We start from the raw sequence: 18,527 nt of genomic DNA, 5'->3' as shown, positions 1-18,527 counted from the left end.
TGAAAAGTCCTGAAAGGCCCTGCTCACTTTTAAAATCTCGTACTGGCTCACCTCAAAGCAAGACACTGCTTGCGATGACTGAAGCCTGCCAAAAAGACCCAAAAGTCCCTGCTCTCTTTTTAAATCAATAATAAATATTTAGATCCTGTAGAAGGTTATCATAGGTTATATTGGGGCATTGATGGGATAGAACACTTTGCAGAGAAGTGGCAGATGGAGCTTAAACTGTAAAAGCATGAAGTTATACACCTTGGAAGATCGAATTTGAAAATCGAGTACAGGGTTCATGGCAGAATTCTTATCAGTGTGGAAGAATAGTGTGATCTTGGGGTCTAAGTTCATAGATCCATTTACAATTGATTGGGTGGTTAAGAAGGTGCATGGTGTGTTGGCTTTTATTAGTCAGAGGACTGAGTTCAAGAGACCTGAGGTGATGTTGCAGCTCCATAAAACCCTGGTTAGACCCCATTTGGAAATACTGTGTTCAGTTCTGGTCACCTCATTATAAGAAAGATTGGAAGCTTTAGAGAGGGTGCAGAGAAGATTTAGTAGGATGCTGCCTGGAGTAGGGGGCACAAAAACACTTTGAGCGTCTAGGGCTTTTCTCTTTGGAGCAAAGGAGGATGACAGGCAACTTGATGGAGGTGTGGCAGACGATATGAGGCATAGATTGGGTGAACAGCCGGAGACTTTTTACCAGGGCAGAAATGGCTAATACAAGAGGGGATCATTTTAAGGTGATTGGCAGAAAGTATGGGGGGAGGAATGTCAGAAGTAGGAGTTTTACAGAGTGGTGAGTGCATGGGACACGCTACCAGGAGAGGTGACAGATTAAAAGTCTCTTAGATAGGCACGTGGATGAAAGAAAACTGTTGAGTCATGTAGGAGAGAAGGGTTAGATTGCTCTTGGAGCAGGTTAAACGTTCTACACACTACCTGGACCAAAAGGCCTGCACAGCGGTACTGTTCTACGGTCTCACTTCCTGGTTACGGTACCGGAAGTACCGTCCCTCTTTATGACGAACATTCCGGTTAGTGACGCATCATCATCAACAACAACAAAAGATGGCGACAGCTGAGGGCGAGCGGCCGGGCCCTGGGGGAGAGGCGGCACCGGCTCAGATCCCGGTTCCCAGAGGCGAGGTGGCGGCGGCTCCGATCCCCGACCCCGGATCGAGTCAGGGCCCTGGGGGAGAGGCGGTTCCGGGATGCGAGGATAGCGGCGATCTGCAGCGGACCGAGGCCCGGCTTGGCCGGTTGCTGGCTCAGTGTGAGCCCGGACTGCTGCTGTTACAGAGCCTGTTGGTGTGGGAGCGGCCGGCGCACAGCGTCCTCATGTTGCTCGGCCTGAGCGGACTTTTCTGGTAAAGTACCGGCTCACCCTTCCCAACCCACCCCACCACCACATACAGCCCCTCCTGTCCCGGCCCTCCCTACCTACCCCACGCAGCCCCTCCTGTCCCAACCCATCCCACCACCACATACAGCCCCTCCTGTCCCGGCCCTCCCTACCTACCCCACGCAGCCCCTCCTGTCCCAACCCATCCCACCACCACATACAGCCCCTCCTGTCCCGGCCCTCCCTACCTACCCCACGCAGCCCCTCCTGTCCCAACCCACCCCACCACCACATACAGCCCCTCCTGTCCCGGCCCTCCCTACCTACCCCACGCAGCCCCTCCTGTCCCGGCCCTCCCTACCTACCCCACGCAGCCCCTCCTGTCCCGGCCCTCCCTACCTACGCCACGCAGCCCCTCCTGTCCCGGCCCTCCCTACCTACCCCACGCAGCCCCTCCTGTCCCGGCCCTCCCTACCTACCCCACGCAGCCCCTCCTGTCCCGGCCCTCCCTACCTACCCCACGCAGCCCCTCCTGTCCCAACCCGCCCCTCCACCGCATACAGCCCCTCTCCCCACCCCCTACCACACAGCCTCTCCTCACTGGCGGCCCCCCCACCCCTCCCAGCACATCGAACCCCGCCTGCCGAGACCCCCTCCTGCAACCAGCCGCTGACCCATCGGCCCTTCATCGGTGACCTCTCGCTCCATACAGCCTCTCTCAATCTATGTGACCCCCCGCCCCACACAGCCCTTCCTCAGCGACGGAAACCACTAGCCCACCCCACCCGTGTCGTCTCCCCACCGGCGGTGACTCGGTACCGGCGACAGTCAGCCCGCGCCGTCGGCACCGCTCCCCGTTACATAGACTCGGATTAACCCGAGCGATGTCTGGGGAAGATGCTGCGATAAACTGACGGTACTCCCTCCTTTGCAACCTATTTTTCAGTAGAGCTGGCGTGCGGAGCGAAAGCCTTCTCTTCTGTTTGTACGTTACTTGTCGTCTCAGTAACCAGGAACGTTAGGCTGCCATTTATGCCCGTTCTTAAACCCAATCTAGTATAGCTGAAATCTTCTTCCAGTGTTTTAAAGGCATTGTACACCTACTGTTTATAGTCAATTTATATTGTGGAAAGAGCCTGTTTTGTCCCTTGGTGAAACAACCAGGTATCTCCCTGAGCCTTAACAGTGCTTTTCAGGAATCTATCATGATTGTTCTGTTTCAGTCAACCTTTACACAAATTTATTATAGGCAGATCATATTGGACTAACTTCATGATGTAATAGTGAGACTTATTTCCTCACTATTCCCAATTGGAATTGCTTTATTATTGTTACATGTATGCAGGTGCAGTGAAAGGGTCGTCTTGCGTACATTGTGAAGCCAAGAGTCCATCTTACTGTACTAGGTAGAATCTGTCCTTGAGCCTGGTGTATGTGTTTCTCAGGCTTTTCCATCTTCTTGATGGGAGGGGGGAGAAGCAAGTGTGGGGTGGGTACTGAGCAGTGAGAAGTGTGGACAGAGTCCACGAAGAGGAGGTGGGTTGCTGTGTCCTCAACACCCTGCGTGTTTTTTTTTGTGGTCACATGCAGAACGGTTGTCGTGCCAAGCCATGATGCATGTGGATAGGGGGAAGAAGCAGAGTTAGTGGAGAGATCTTTCAGAGTTTTGATCTTGAGCTTCTTCTGTGTTATGAAATTCCATGATTATTAATACCCTCTCCCCAAAGTCCATGGGAGAGAAGTTGAGGAAGGGTGAGGACTCGGAAGAGTTGAGCTGGGGAGGGGTGTGGAGGTGAAGTGGTTACCTGATTTGGGTGATAGTGAGGAGTTCTTCATTTCTTTGTTGTGATCAGTACTGAACACAGCGTTTCTCGACAGGTTGTTCTCCTCCACTTCGTTCCGCCCTCTCTTCCTGATCAGTTTGTCATTGCTGGGAATTGTGCTGTTGGATCATTGGAAGAGCGGTCTGTGGGACCACATCATGGGTAAGTATATCTGTATTCTGAATCCTGGTGTAAGCTAGTTGTACCTCTATTACTTTTCAAACAACACACACAAAATGCTGGTGGAACGCAGCAGGCCAGGCAGCATCTATAGGAAGAAGCACTGTCGACGTTTCGGGCTGAGACCCTTCATCAGGACTAACTAAAAGGAAAGATAGTAAGAGATTTGAAAGTAGGAGGGGAGGGGGAAATGCAAAATGATAGGAGAAGACCAGAGGGGGGTAGCTAAGAGCTGGAAAAGTGATTGGCAAAAGGGTTACAGAGCTGGAGAAAGGAAAGGATCATGGGACGGGAGGCCTAGAGAGAAAGAAAGGGGGAGGGGAGCACCAGAGAGAGATGGAGAGCAAGCAGAGTGATGGGCAGAGAGAGGAAAAATAAGGGGAGGGGGGAAAAAACTAAATATGTCAGGGATGGGATAAGAAGGGGAGGAGGAGCATTAACGGAAGTTAGAGAAGTCAATGTTCATGCCATCAGGTTGGAGGCTACCCAGACGGTAATGAGGTGTTGTAATAACGTGATGAGTGTGGCTTCATCTTGACAGTAGAGGAGGCCTGGATAAACGTCATTACTTTTCATCACCTTTTTGAACCTTGGTTCCAGCACACTATCACCTCTTTAGTCCTGATAATCCTCTTTTACCCTTGTTGCCTCCTTTCTTACCCAAGCCATCCTCAGCAGCCTCACTCTGCTCAGGCAGTGTAGCCTTCCCTCTGCCCATCTACAAAGACCACTGCCACAAGAAAGCACTGTCTATCATCGAGGACCCCCACCATCCAGGCCGTGCTCTCTTCTGGCTACTGCCACCAGGAGGGAGGTACTGGAGCCTCAGGACACGCACCATTGGTTTCAGGAACTGTTGTTATCTTTCAACCATCAGATTCCTGAACCAGCATAGATAACTTCACTCACCTCAACTCTGAACTGATTCCACAACCAATGGACTCATTTTCAAGGACTTGTGTTCTCAGTGTTTATTTATTTATCTATTGTATTTGCACAAATTGCCTTTAGCACATTGGTTATTGTCGGTCTTTGCTTGTGTGTAGTTTTTCATTGATTCTAGTTGTATGTTATACTGTGAACGGCTACAAGAAAATGAATCTGTGTGGTATATGGTGACATATATATATTTGGATAATGTTTACTTTTTAACAGTGAATGCACTTGTGCCCTCTCATCCCAGCATTGTAATATGTGTGCCAGGAGTCAGTCATTGCTTTCAAGAAGCTGATTTGATTTTTCTTTCTTTCCCTACAGTGCAACACCCAGTGGATGAAGATGGGAGGTACATTTCCCACTACACTAACTGCTGTATCTTCTCCAGGTTGATGGGGACTTGATCTTATGTAGGAAAGTCTTCCAGGTGGTATAGCGCCAGGAAAGGCAAAAATGGAGGTGGGGTGGGAGTACTGACATAGAACATCGGACAGTACAGTACGATGTTGTGCCGACCTTTTAACCCACTCCAAGATCAACCCAACCCTTCCCTCCTACACAGCTCTCCGTCTTTTCTCATTACCTAAAAGTGGCTTAAATGTTCATACTGACAATCTATCTGCCACTGCCACCACTCTTGACATTGCATTCCGCACACCCATCACTTCTCTGTGTCTAAAAAATATATAAATAACCTACCCCTCACCCTCCTCCGACACTTTCCTTCAAGCACAAACATTTTCCCTCTGGTATTAGCCATTCCACTCTGGGGGAAAGAGTTGCTGGATGTCCACTCTGTCCATTCCTGATTAAGGAAAGCATTTTAATTTTGAAAAGAAAGTAAGGATAGAAACTGTTGGGTTGAAGTTTAGAGATAAGAGGTATGATGGAATCTTGCAGGTTTCCAAAAACAGAAGAGGAAATTTATAGGGCCTTTTAAATGTTCAAGAACCAAAGTGAGGAGATACGGGGAGATTTTAATTACCCTAATACTGATTGGGACGATGTTAAAGGACAAAGAAGAACCCTGAAGTGTGTTTAGGAGAGCTCCTTTGACCTGTGTGATTTTGGCCCACCTAAAAAAGGTGGGAGAACCTGGTTAAGGTTCAATAGACAGGGAAGGTGGGAGAAGCAGGCTGGGGTTTCTCAGCCGGGGAAGGTGGGAGAAGCGGGCTGGGGTTTCTCAGCCGGGGAAGGTGGGAGAAGCGGGCTGGGGTTTCTCAGCCGGGGAAAGTGGGAGAAGCGGGATGGGGTTTCTCAGCCGGGGAAGGTGGGAGAAGTGGGCTGGGGTTTCTCAGCCGGGGAAGGTGGGAGAAGCGGGATGGGGTTTCTCAGCCGGGGAAGGTGGGAGAAGTGGGCTGGGGTTTCTCAGCCGGGGAAGGTGGGAGAAGCGGGATGGGGTTTCTCAGCCGGGGAAGGTGGGAGAAGCGGGATGGGGTTTCTCAGCCGGGGAAAGTGGGAGAAGCGGGCTGGGGTTTCTCAGCCGGGGAAAGTGGGAGAAGCGGGATGGGGTTTCTCAGCCGGGGAAAGTGGGAGAAGCGGGATGGGGTTTCTTAGCCGGGGAACGGGGAAGGTGGGAGAAGTGGGATGGGGTTTCTCAGCTGGGGAAGGGGGAAGGTGGGAGAAGCGGGATGGGGTTTCTCAGCCGGGGAAGGTGGGAGAAGTGGGATGGGGTTTCTCAGCCGGGGAAGGGGGAAGGTGGGAGAAGCAGGATGGGGTTTCTCCCAAGGTGAATCAGGTCTGGTGAAGTAATGAGGAAGTTGGTGAATGATAAAATTAGAAGGGTGTGTTCATTGTCTAGTCAGGTGAATTCTTCAAGCAAGAATCAGGCAAGTACAGTAAGGTGAGACAAAGTGAAGAGGATATGTTCAAATTAGAATATTTAACATGAAAGGAAAATCATCTCCTGGCTCAAATAATCCGAGAGCAAGAGGCAGCATTGGGGGGGAAAAGGAGTTTCTGTGATCAAACTGGGCTATCTTGACTGGTTTGTTCTGGCATGGATTCTGTGGGCTAAATGGTACCACAGAACAAGGAAGTGGCCATTTGGCTGCCATGCCTATGCTGACCGATGCAGACCCACCTGTGCTGAACTGAGACTTCAAAGTTAGTGTGTGTTTTGGGTCACTGGGTCTCTGTCAACAGAGCATACACTAAATAACAAGTTGTGAGGATTTAATTTCACTGCTGTGTGACTGAGGTTCACAAAGGTCATATTCAAGGATAAGCCTCCTGGGTTGGATTCGATATACCTCAGGTTACTGTGGGAAGTGAGGGAAGAGATTTTTAGGCCCTCCATCATCTCTTGAAACCAGAGCACAAGGTTATTACCCAGGTTTTTAGCATTGTGGAAGAACAGAGGAACTGATGCCTCAAAGTAGCTGTGGAGGTTGATGGGGCATTAATAGTATGAGGTAATGTTGCAGCTCTGTAAAACCCTGATTAGACCACCCTTGGAATATTGTGTTCAGATCTGCTTGCCTCATTATAGGAAGGATGTGGAAGCTTTAGAGAGGGTGCAAAAGGAGACTTACCAGGATGCTGCCTGGATTAGAGAGCATGTCTTACAAGGATAGGCTGAGAGAGCTATGGCTCTGCTCTTTGAAGTCGACAGCCCAGGGCAGAATGGCCAATACCAGAGGACATCTCTGTCTAAGGTGAGTGAAGGAAAGTTTATTTTTTCATTGCACAGTGTGGAGTGGGTATCTGGAATGCGCTGCAAGAGGTAGTGGTAGAAGCTGTTGCTTTAGGGCACCGAAGAAGCTCTTCGATAGACACATGAAAGGGAAATGCGGAGAGTTATGGGCAATGTAAAAGGGAAGGGTTAGATTATTCATGGAGCATTGTGGGTTGAGGAGCCTGTACTGTACAGTTATGTCTTGGAGACGACAGGACATTACTGATCAGTGTCAGATGGGAATGGTCTGGTAGTCCTGGCATCTCACCAATGGAGGGACAATGTCTGCTCCCTGCCTCCTGCAATGGCATAAACTGCCATGTGCCACTCACTTTCATCCCGTACTCGTTCACCCAACCCCTGCCTGATCTACTGCAGATTAATCTTCTGGTTATTCTTTGCATCCAGTGATGGAAACCCCACCAGACCTCGGCTCCTCAGACTGCCTGATCTTTGCCATTATCTCGCAGAGAGCTGGGTGGCTTTCAAACTCTACCTGAGAGAGGTGCTGGAGTACAAGACGCAGAACCCAGGCAAGGTGTGTGGAGTACCAAGGGTAATTGTGTGTGTGCCTACTCAGCTTTCTGCATGTGCAAGTGTTTGTGTGTGTGTGTGTGTGTGTGTGTGTGTGTGGACAGACCAATAGAGGAGTCAGAAGGAACAGTGAGAGAGAATGGAGTGAGTTTGACGGTGATGGCAGGATTACAGAAACAGCAAATGAAGAGGATTGCAGTGTATTGCTGCAGTGGAAGGTTTTATTCGGAACAAATACCTGTTTAATTTGCCTTTATTTGAAGACTTGGAGTCTGTCATGACTGAACTGTGCCCGTTTTATTTTTAGTTTTGTCTGAAGATGTGCATGGGCTCTTCAGCATTGGCTGTGATTGGACATTATATCCCCGGAATCATGATATCTTACATCTTCAGTGAGTATATTTATCCCAAGGGAATGTCAGATTATAGTCGGGCAAAGCTGGGGGTTAACGCTAGATCAGCATAGCCACAGACAGCAGCAAAGACAGAATAACAGGGAAGCAGCAGGCTCTCCAGCCGTCCCTTTTAGTGGTTTTGGGATTGTGTTAGTGTGAGTAGCTGGCATCTTCTCTAATGGAGACCCCAGTGTTAGGATCATATACCCCACCCCCAGAGCAGAACAAACACGTTATGTAAAAATATCACTCCCTCTACATTGTATGGCCAATCACCCTCTGAGCAGGGACAACATTATATTATAACACACTCGACATTGTCCTGTAAATCAGTCCCAGGGCGTGGTCAGCACAGGTGAGATAGAGGCTGGAGTGGCTGGGTCTTTGGAATGTCAGTCACCGGTCCTTTTCTATGTGTTACAGTATTGAGTCTGCTGCTGTGGCCTCTGGTGGTTTATCACGAGCTCATCCAGAAGATGTACACAGGTTTGGAGCCATTGCTGATGAAACTGGATTACAGCATGAAAGGCAGCACTCAGCACCGGCAGAGGGACAGGAAAAGTAAGTCATGGCTCCGGAGCTGACTCCTATCAAACTACAGGGCTGGAGGGTGGGTGTGGGGTTACAGGATAGGGCAAATCGCCGCCTTTATCTGGGGGGGGGGGGGGGGAGTGGGAGGAGCTGGATGTGATGTTCCAGCATACGAAATCTGTGGTCAGATCCGCTTTGTGTGTCAGAAACTAACAAAGACTGATGCTATAGATGGACCACATTGACCTGAATGATCAGGGCTGAAAGGGTTAATCAGGGGATCATCTGGGGTTAGCACTGACCCTGTTGATGGGCTGAAGGGGTTAATAAGCATTGACCATACTGATGAAGACTGAAGGGGTTAAAACCTACCCAGGTTTGTATCGATGTGAGTTTAGAAGATCATAAATTCAAGAGATTCTGCACATGCTGGAAACCTTGAACACAACAAATCTTGAAGACACAAATAGAGATGTCTATTTGACAATTTTTATGCAATGAAAGGTTACAGAAGTAAGGTGGTGGAAGTCAGAAATAAAAACAAATGCTGTATTCATTAGGTTTGGCAAAATCCACTACTAACCTTATTGAGGTAACAAAGGCGAAAGGAGACGGATTTTAGTAAGGTGTTTGATAAGTTCCTTTATTTGGGGGCTCCTCCAGAAGATTAATTTGCATGGGATTATGGTACTGGTCTGTTTAGATTCAGGACTGGGTTTGTCCACAGTAGTGGTCGATGGTACCTAACCTCGTGGCTGGTGTTGATCCACGGTTCCTCTGCTGTTTGTGACACATACATGCTCAGTGGGCACTTTATTAGGTACACCTGTACACCCACCTGTTACTGCAAATATCTGATCAAACAATTGTGTGGCAGCACCTCAAAACATGCAGACATGGTCATGAAGTTCAGTTGTTCAAACCAAACATCAAAATGGTGAAGGAATGTGACCATGACTAATGACTTTGACCATGGAATGATTGTTGGTGCCAGACAGGGTAATTTGAGAATCTCAGAAGCTGAAAAGCTGGGCTTTTCATCCACAACTGTATTGATAGAAAAAGGTACAAAAAAAAATTCACTGAATGGCTGTTCCGTGGTCAAAAGCACCTTGTTAATGAGAGAGGTCAGAGGAAAAATGGCCAGACTGGTTCAAGCTGACTGGAAGGCCACAGTAACTCAAAAAACCACACATTGCAACAGTGGGTGTGCAAGAGAGCTCTTCTGAACAAGACATTGAACCTTGAAGTTTGGATTGGCTACAACAACAGAAGACCACAAACATGCATTGAGTGGCCTCTGTATTAGTTATAGGAGGTACTTAATAAAGTAGCCACTGGGTGTATAAAATTCCCTGGATGAAAGTGTGGGTGGATAGGTTGGGAGATTGCAGACAATATTGGTGATGTAGTGGACAGTGAGGCAGGATATAGATCAGTTACAGAATGAGTGGAGAAAAGGCAGATGGAGTTTATCCAGCTAAGTGTGAAGGGTTGTGCTCCAGCAGATCAAATGTAAAGGGACTGTACATTTAATGACATGATCTTTAAGCATGTTCATGTGCAGAAGGTGCAGTTTGCTAAGTTTCCTGACTCACATACATAGGGTAGTGAGAAAGGCATCAGGTCGGTTTGCATTCTAAGACCGAGACACTGAATATAAAAATTGGACATTCTGTTGCAGTTTGGTTAGACTGGACTTCTGTGTATTGTTCTGACCGCCACACTATAAGAAGTACAGAAGAGATTTGCCCGCACGTTGCCAGGAATGGAGGGCTCCAGTTAAAAGGAAAGATTGAATAAACTGGGTTTATTCTCACTGCAATATAGGAGGCTGAGGGTTTTTTTTTGCATTGTATCCGGTCAAGATGGGACTGAGCTGCAGTCCCTGAGTTTGTGGCTCAGGCTCGGCTGTTTTTCAGGTCGTAGGGATGATTTGGGGACAAAAGAGGGAATTAAGGGTCAAGTTAAGAGTTTGGGACAGGTATATGGGGAGTTAGAGTTCAAGATAGAGTCTGGTCCTCTGCTTTGTGTTTAAAAGCCAATATTGTATACATGGAACATCCATGGTCAGATATTGACCTGGCAGACCATTAGGACGAGGACTGGTGCTTCCCTCCCACCCTCTGGGTCAGTCAGTTGGCTGTGTATTCCAGGATTGTTCAGCTGGGAAGGAGGCCGGGTACGTGACTCGGTGAGACCGAGATTCGAGCTCCTCATTTGTCATCACCAGTGCGCTCTGGGGTCGATAACAAAAATCGAAACCTGAAGGTCCATCAGAAGTCTGGAAGCCTGGGTCTGAGATTCTTGAGTTCACTGGGGAGTCAAAGGCCAATATCTAAATCCCCAAGTCCACTGGAGGCTGAAGATTGCCTGCCTTGGGGTTGGAGGACTGTGTATGTGTGTGGGTAGGTGGCAGGGAGGAATGGGGCTTGTTGTGTTCTCTCTTGTTTAGCCGAACATGATGGGCATGCTGTGCCAGCTGCAGGATATGTGGGCTCCCCCAGCACATCGTTAGGTTGTTGGTTGTAAATGCAAATGACATACGTCACATCTACATCGAAACATACAGTGAAAAATGAATCTGAATCATTTAGAGGTTTGCAGAATTGAGGGAGTAATTACAACAAGTAAAGTTTTTCCTCAGTGGAGGGTGAGTCTAGGACTGAGGGTGCAGGTCATGACTGTGATCAGACAATATGGTGTGCTATTTATGAAAGCTGTTGTGGGGGTAGTCAGCTGAACTGGAGCTGAGCTTAACCTGTATAATAGCCTATTCCATGTTTTGTTTATGGCACTGATATGGGTCTGTAGCTCTGTTAACAATGTGCATTTTCTCCAGCCCTCTTCTATTTGCCTCTGTTTTCTGTTTATGAGATAATACACAGTATTTAGCTGGTAATCTGTATAACCATGTTCACCTTTTCTGCCTGCTGTCTCTACTCCCTTTGGATTACTGTAAGCAATTCCCATATTGGCTGACAGGCTGAACACATGCAGGTCTTTGCTCCTCTGACTGGGTGAGACGGGAATTAGAGGTCATAGGTTAAGGGTGAAAGGTGAAATATTTAAGAGGAACCTGAGGGGAAACTTCTTTACTTGAAGGGTGATGTGAGTGTGTGGAACGAGGTGCCAGTGGAAGTGGCAGATGTGGTTTGATTGCCACGTTTAAGAAAAGTGTGGATAAGAACATTCATGGGAGGGACTTGGAGAGCTATGGTCCATGAGAAAGTAGATGGGATTAGGTCAGCATGGGCTAGATGGACTGAAAGGTCTGTTTTTGTGCTGGTGTACTTTTTGACCCATTAATATTCCATCATTTTAAATCCTTGTCAATGGTGCCCTTCCTCTTTCCCTTTCTCCCAAATTCACTCGCCTCTCCAGCCACATTTCCTTCTTTAGCCTTTTACCTCCCAGCTTCTCACTTCATCCTCCCCTCCCTCACACACCCACCTTCCCCATCGCCTGGTCTTGCCTATCCCCTTCTAGCTTGTACTCCTTCCCCTCTCCCCACCACCTTATTGTGGTTTCTGCCGCCTTCCTCTCTAATCTTGATGAAGGATCTAGGGCCTCAACTGATCTTTATTCCTCTCAAATGCTGAGTTCCTACAGCACTTTGTATCGATTTCTCTTTAATTTTAATAGGGAGACAGTTCAGCCCAATGAGTCCATTCTGTCCCTCAGAGCATTCCCGCTCTCGTTTCTCCACATAACTCTGGAGCCTGACAGCTACCCTGATTTTTGCACTTGTGCTCTCCCCCCCCCCCCCCCCACAAATACCAGGAGAAATTATCTGTGATAACTTAGCCTATATTTATAATTGCCTTTCTTCTCCACTTTTTCTTCTCATCCTGTTCTGACCTTTAGCTTCTGATTTTTTTTTAATTGTCCCACTTTTCCTACCCTTGCTCTCCCATTTCCCCACCGAACCACTTTCTGCTCTCCTCTTCCCAAGGTTCCAGTGCTGTTTACAGTTACCTAAGGACTTTGTTGCAGATTGTGGTTTGTGCTTTTCAGAGAAACTGGTGAAACCAGAGAGCTGCGACGAGCCGACAGCGGAGACGGAGAGTGAGAGCGAGGCCGAGCTTTCCTGCTTTAATTCTAAGGTACTGGATTAGCCACAGTGTTCCTTTAACTGCAGCTCTTTTGTGGATGTTCACAAGGTCTCCGTCACTCACACTGCTATTTATTTGCACAGGTTATCTGTACAGCACCCTCAATAACAAGCAGGATTAACCTATGACCACTAGAATTGTTTCTAAATTTCAACAAGTTTGGTCAGTTTCCACAAGAAAGCGATGGGTATTAGATTGAATGGTAAATTGATGAGAGCTGTGGGAAGCTAAACTTCAGGAGCATTTAGTGCGTTTTGTGTACTAGTGTCAAACTTCTGTGTTTGATGAGAAGGTCCCACAGGTTTGGGGTGAGGGAGAGATCCGTAGAATTCAGTTTGAAAAGCAATAGTGGTGGCTGTGTTGATATGTGAATGAACCAAGAAATTGAGTTGGAGCGGTGGAATGAAAACCAGTACCAAGTGGCTGAGGTCCAATAATTTTCAGTTAACAATCTAGGCCAAAACTCTACAATATCATTTAATGGTGGATAATGAAACAGCTAATCTAGGGAGAAAGCTCCAAGATCATCTCTGCCTTCCACAGCGATGGAACTCAGCATGTATTAAGAATGTCTCTTTTCCACAGTGATATAGCCCAACACGAATGTGAAGTACATCCCCTCCACGGTTACTTCTCACCTTAACCCGTGCTATCAAAGTTTGAGACTGATGGATGGAATGGGGGCGCTGAGCCTTCGCAACATTTCCAGTGTAATGCTGACTATTAGGACTCCAGCACCAGCCCTCCCCGTGTTGGAGCTAATATGGAATTGCTCCACTAATGGAACTTTCCCATTGTGCAACATTACCCAGTGGATAAGCAGAGCAAATCCCATTCTGTCAGTCTACTCTGTCATCTCCCAAACAACGGAAGATGTTGCTGGCATCATGGTACCGGTTAACCTGTATCGCGCTCAGCTTTAATTCCATGAGGACCACGGCTAAATTCCAGAGATGATGTAAATGATTTGTCCTCATGTTCAAGTGCTGGGAAAATCCCTCATGGTGCACTCGTCCAGATTTAATCACGTGGGTTCCAAGGTGGCTCGTTAAGTGGAATACAAAGTTGATTTGGTAACAGAAGACAGAGGGTAGTGGTGGAGGGATGTTTTTTTTTATCAGTCTGTGACCAGTGGTGTTCCACAAGGATTGGTGCTGAGAGCCTTGGTTTGTAGTATTTATTAATGATTTGGATAAAAATGTAGATGGGTGGATTAGTAATTTTGCGGATGATGGAAAAAAATGAAGTTTTGAATTGTGAGAAAGGTTGTCAAAAGACTGGATCAGTTGGAAATATGAACAGTGAAATGACTGAACTTTAATCCAGGTGCACAAGATGATCTATTTTGGGAGGTCAAATGTGAGGTGAAAGCTCACAGTAAATGCCAGGAGTATCGATGTACTGAGGGATTTTGGGGGATACAGTACCTTGTAAAGGTATTCAGCTCCCACTCCTTTGTTCAAGTAGATGAGTATTACAATCAGGGATTTTGATGTATTTAATTGATAATTTTTACGTTTGTATTTGTGAATCACATATTCCCTTTTTACCCCCCACAGTGGAGCCCAAAAATGGAAAATTAAAAACATGAAAAAGGAAAAATTAAAAAACTTAAATGTCAGCAGCTCAAAAATATTCATCCCCCTTTGGTTACAGCAATTACAGGCAGTAGTCTTTGGATAAGTCTCTTAACTTTGCACAGTGTGATGGAGCAAGATATGCTCATTCCTCCTTGCAAAATTGCTCAAGCTGTGACAGATTAGTTGGGGAGCGGCAGTGGACGACAATCTTGAGGTCTTGCCAGAGATGTTTGATTGGGTTAAGGTCAGGACTCTGACTGAGCCACTCAAGGACATCAATTTTCTTCATTTGAAGCCACTCCGTGGTTGCTCTGGCAGTATGCTTTGGGTTGTTATCCTGCTGAAAGACAAACTTCCTCCCCAGTTTAACCTTTCTGGCAGGAGCAAGCAGGTTTTATCCAGGATCTCTCTGTATTTAGCAGCATTCATCTTCCCATCAATCCTGACCAGATTTCTAGTCCGAGCTGTTGAAAAGCATCCCCATAGCATGATGCTACCTCCACCATACTTTACAGTAGGTGTAGTGTTACCTGGCTGATGTGCAGTGTTAGATTTATGGCACATGCACCGCTTAGTGTTGAGGCCAAAAAGTTCCACTTCAGTCTCAGATGACTACAAGACCTTCTTCCACATCTTTGTAGTGTCTTCTAAATGATGCTTTGCGAAGTCTTAACAGGCAAGGATATACTATTTTTTAGCCAGGGCTAATACCCTTTCTGTGCAAGGCCTTGGAAATCATAAAGTCATGAACTTTACCTCCAGTTGAAGCCACCGACTTCTGCAGCTCACTCAGAGTGACTGATGGCGTCACAGCAACCTCTCTTACAAGTGCCGTTCTTCTCCAGCGACTAAGTTAAGAGGGGTGGCCTGACCTAGGCAGTGTGGCTGGGGCTTCATATTTTTTCCACTTTTTCATAATGATCTGCACTGCTTTTGAGATGGCCTTGTGTACCCTTCCCCAGATTTGTGCTTCTCCATTATCATTTCCCCGACTTGTCTTGAATGCTCTTTTGTCTTCATTTTGGTTTGGTCTGTTGAAAATCTACCATACTGCAGGACCTTACAAAGAGAAGCAGGTCATTCTTATAAGTTCATTAAAAAGAGATGATCCTCCAGTTTTCTACATTAACAAACTGGGTGAGTTGTTATGGTGATACACAGCACCTGAGGAAAGTTAGTGTAGTAATTACAAAGGGGATTAATATTTTTTCAGTCTCATAATTTTTTTTAAACTTTTAGTAAATTGTTGACTGGTTTTGGAATTTTTCTTTTGACATGATGCACAATGCTTTTTAGATTAGCTCAAAAAACCCTACTTCAATATACTTTAAACTTAGAAAATGAAACAGTAAAACGTGAAAATAGTTGTGTGGGGCTGAATACTTTTTCCAGGCATTGTAAGTTCACAGCACACAAGTGGATAGGGTGTTGAAGGCATACAGCACGCTTTCCTCATCGATCAGGGCATTTACTATAAAGTTGGCAAATCCTGTTTCAAATACATAAAAGTTTGCTTAGGCCACATTTCGAGTATTGCAAGCAGTTCCTGTTCCCACACTGTAGGAAGTACGTGGAGGGTTTAAAGAGGGTGCAGAGAAAGTCACCAGGCTATTGCTTGGAGCATTTTGTTTATTCAAGAGATTTGTGTTCCATAAACTAAACCAATCGTAAATCAGCATTCATCAGCTGGGCTGAAAGGCTTGTTTCTATGACTCTGACTAATTGCCCTTGAAGGTGGTAGTGAGCTGCCTTCTAGAACGGCAGTAGTACTTTAGGTGTGGATCCACCTCCAGTGTTGATCGGGAGGGAGTTCCAGGATTTTAACCCTGTTACGGTGAAGGTATAGTGATATTTCCAAATCAAGGTTGTGTCATCTGCAGGGTAACCCTGTGGTTCTGGTGATCCTTTGCCTTTCCGGCTGGTAGAAGTGGTGGATTTGGATGTTGCTGCAGTGTGTTCTGCAGACAGTATAAACTGCTACCACTGTGCACTGGTGTTGGAGAGAGATTATTGAGCTTCTTGACTTGTATTAGATGTAAGGAGAGGGTGGATTATTTCTTCTGGAGCAGCAGAAACTGAGTAAGTATTAAAATTTGAGGGGTGCAGGCAGTTGGCCTTTCCCCCCCATTTGTAAATATCAAATACAGAAGAGAATGAGTTTAAGGTTGGGGGGGGGGGAGATTTAAAGGAAGTGTGTAAGGCAATTTTTTTGTAAGAACTAGGGGAGGTGGTGAAGTAACAATTAAGGGGCATTTAGACAAATACATGAAGGGGCAGAGATGGTGAATTGGGGGGGATGATATGGATTGTGTGAGGGCAGGTGGGGTTAGATGGGCATATGGTCAACACACCATGGTATGGTGGGCCTAGGTGTCTATACCTGTGCTGTGCTTCTGTGTTGCAATTGAGGAGGAAGTTGTGCGCTGTCCGAGACCATGTCTGACTTTAGAGAATATGGTTGGCACTGAGGATCATGAGAGAGGATACCACTGCTGTAGTTGCGCAGGACAGTGTGCTAGGCCTGGTCAACTATGACTGCTTCAGCATTGCCCTCCTGCCCATTGAGATTTCCAATCAGAACTTGAGCATACAGAATCAGGCCACCACCCAGTTACACTAACCCTACGTTAATCTGTCACTGACAACGACGGCTCCGAGATTCTACCATTCACCTACATAAGGGGCAATTTACGGTGGTCAGCTAACTAACCTGGGCATTTTTGGGATGTGGGAGGAAGCTAGAGCACTTTGAAGAAACGCATGTGGTCACATGGAGAATGTGCAAAGTCCACGCACTTTATCAGTTCGAATGAAAAGACTTTGGCCTGTATGAACTGTTTCTCTCTGCCTGCCTTGTGATCAGACCTAGACACAATACTGCAAGTGTGGATTAACTGAAGTTTATACAGCTCCATCCTGAATTCCTGACCTTTATGTTCAGTGCCTTGACTACGAATGATAAAGATACTGAGTGTCTTCAGCATTTTCCTGTCTCTGTTTCAGAAATGGGAACACTCACAGGTAATTGCAAATGGAACTGAGTTTTTTTTTACTTGTGTATTGAGGCTTCTCATTGCCTGTATTTGACAGGATCTCAAACTTACAGACATAGGCTGATGAGTGACAGGTAACATTCTGAACACACAAATGTATTAAGGAGAGCTTAACTACTTCCTTACGGCATTTTTCATGGTCGCCTCATCTCAATACTGGCCAGATGTGGATGTCTGCATGACGAACTGACTCCACAGTTTTCCCACATAATGATGGAATGTTCCAGCTTGTCTCCCAGAGGCATCTAGGGTGGCTTTTGAACACTGACGTCCCAGGCACCCAGGGGTGGGGTATGAGCACTGACCTACCAGTGACTTGTACGTCCCGGGAATACACAGAGCAGAAAATGTAAATGGAGAGATCAAGTGGCCTTGAAGTTTTAATGCAAGCATTTTATCAGGTGCTCCTGAAAGGAGTGTGGATGAAGACCAAAGTCTATATGTCAATGAAGGTCGTCTGTAGTTAAATCTTCAATGTCAAGCATGTTCCTAACATAACAAGTGTTCGAGATGGTTGGCGAAGCTAAACATATATTACCTTTGACCACTGTCCCACTAAAGGGATGAACTAACTCTATATAATGTGCAGTATTGTGTGCAATTTTTACTGGCTTCATTACAGGAAGGATGTGGGAGCTTTGGAGAGAGTGCAGGAGATGTTCACCAGGATGTTGCCTGGATTAGATTGTATGAGCAATAAGGAGAGGTTGGACAAACATGAAGTTTTTTTTGAGTATTGGAGGCTGAGGGGAGACCTATAAAGTAATGGGAGGTATTGATGGAGCAGATGGTTAGAGTATTTTACCCAAATTGGAAATGTAAAGTGTTGGAGGGCTTGCATTTCAGGTGAGGAGAGAAAGTTTCTTTTTACACACAGTTAATTCAGCATTGTGTTCAGCACAGACTGAGGGTCTGTTCCTGTGATTACTGCTCTATGTTTCCACTGGCCTAGACAGATCCACCTTGAGTAAAGTTCCTACTTCTGGGAAGCAAGAGAAGAAAGCATTTACTGAACTAGAGCAGATAAAAGTAGGCAAATATATATATACAATAATGACTAAAGTATAAAGATAACAGAAAAATACAAGTTTAATGAAAGCTTATTTGGTGTAGAGAGGTTGGGAATATAAGCAATCAGACTGGCAAAAGATTAAGCTAAATGATGAGGGGCACATTTAGTATCGTTCAGCAGTGGGGGGATATATCTTCTGAAAGGAAGGAACATCCGAGGGCAGGAAAGAGGTTTGCATTAAATGCAGCAAAGGAGGGCATGATAGGGGATTAGAAAGGAAAGAAATAGTTAGGAAGTTTAAGGTTAGCTACAGAATTAAACTGTGAAGGAACATAGGACAAAATGGTGAAAT

At 46.3% G+C, this 18,527-nt stretch overlaps 1 protein-coding gene across 1 annotated transcript in view; it reads left to right on the top strand.

Moving 5' to 3' along the window:
• Window positions 1-1,020: 1,020 nt before the first annotated feature.
• Window positions 1,021-18,527, top strand: part of retreg2 (reticulophagy regulator family member 2) — a 35,700-nt gene continuing 18,193 nt past the window's right edge. The window contains exons 1-7 of the mRNA XM_059967453.1: window positions 1,021-1,364; window positions 3,218-3,324; window positions 4,600-4,627; window positions 7,364-7,493; window positions 7,797-7,881; window positions 8,308-8,445; window positions 12,433-12,521. Of these exons, the coding sequence (XP_059823436.1) occupies window positions 1,066-1,364; window positions 3,218-3,324; window positions 4,600-4,627; window positions 7,364-7,493; window positions 7,797-7,881; window positions 8,308-8,445; window positions 12,433-12,521 (876 nt within the window). The 5' untranslated portion in view covers window positions 1,021-1,065. The remainder of the gene's footprint in view (window positions 1,365-3,217; window positions 3,325-4,599; window positions 4,628-7,363; window positions 7,494-7,796; window positions 7,882-8,307; window positions 8,446-12,432; window positions 12,522-18,527) is intronic.

Source organism: Hypanus sabinus, chromosome 4 (genome assembly GCF_030144855.1).
Source record: "Hypanus sabinus isolate sHypSab1 chromosome 4, sHypSab1.hap1, whole genome shotgun sequence".
In the NCBI taxonomy this organism is placed as follows: domain Eukaryota; kingdom Metazoa; phylum Chordata; class Chondrichthyes; order Myliobatiformes; family Dasyatidae; genus Hypanus; species Hypanus sabinus.
The sequence above is the reverse complement of the archived record's forward strand: the minus strand, read 5'-3'. Positions and strand labels throughout refer to the sequence as shown.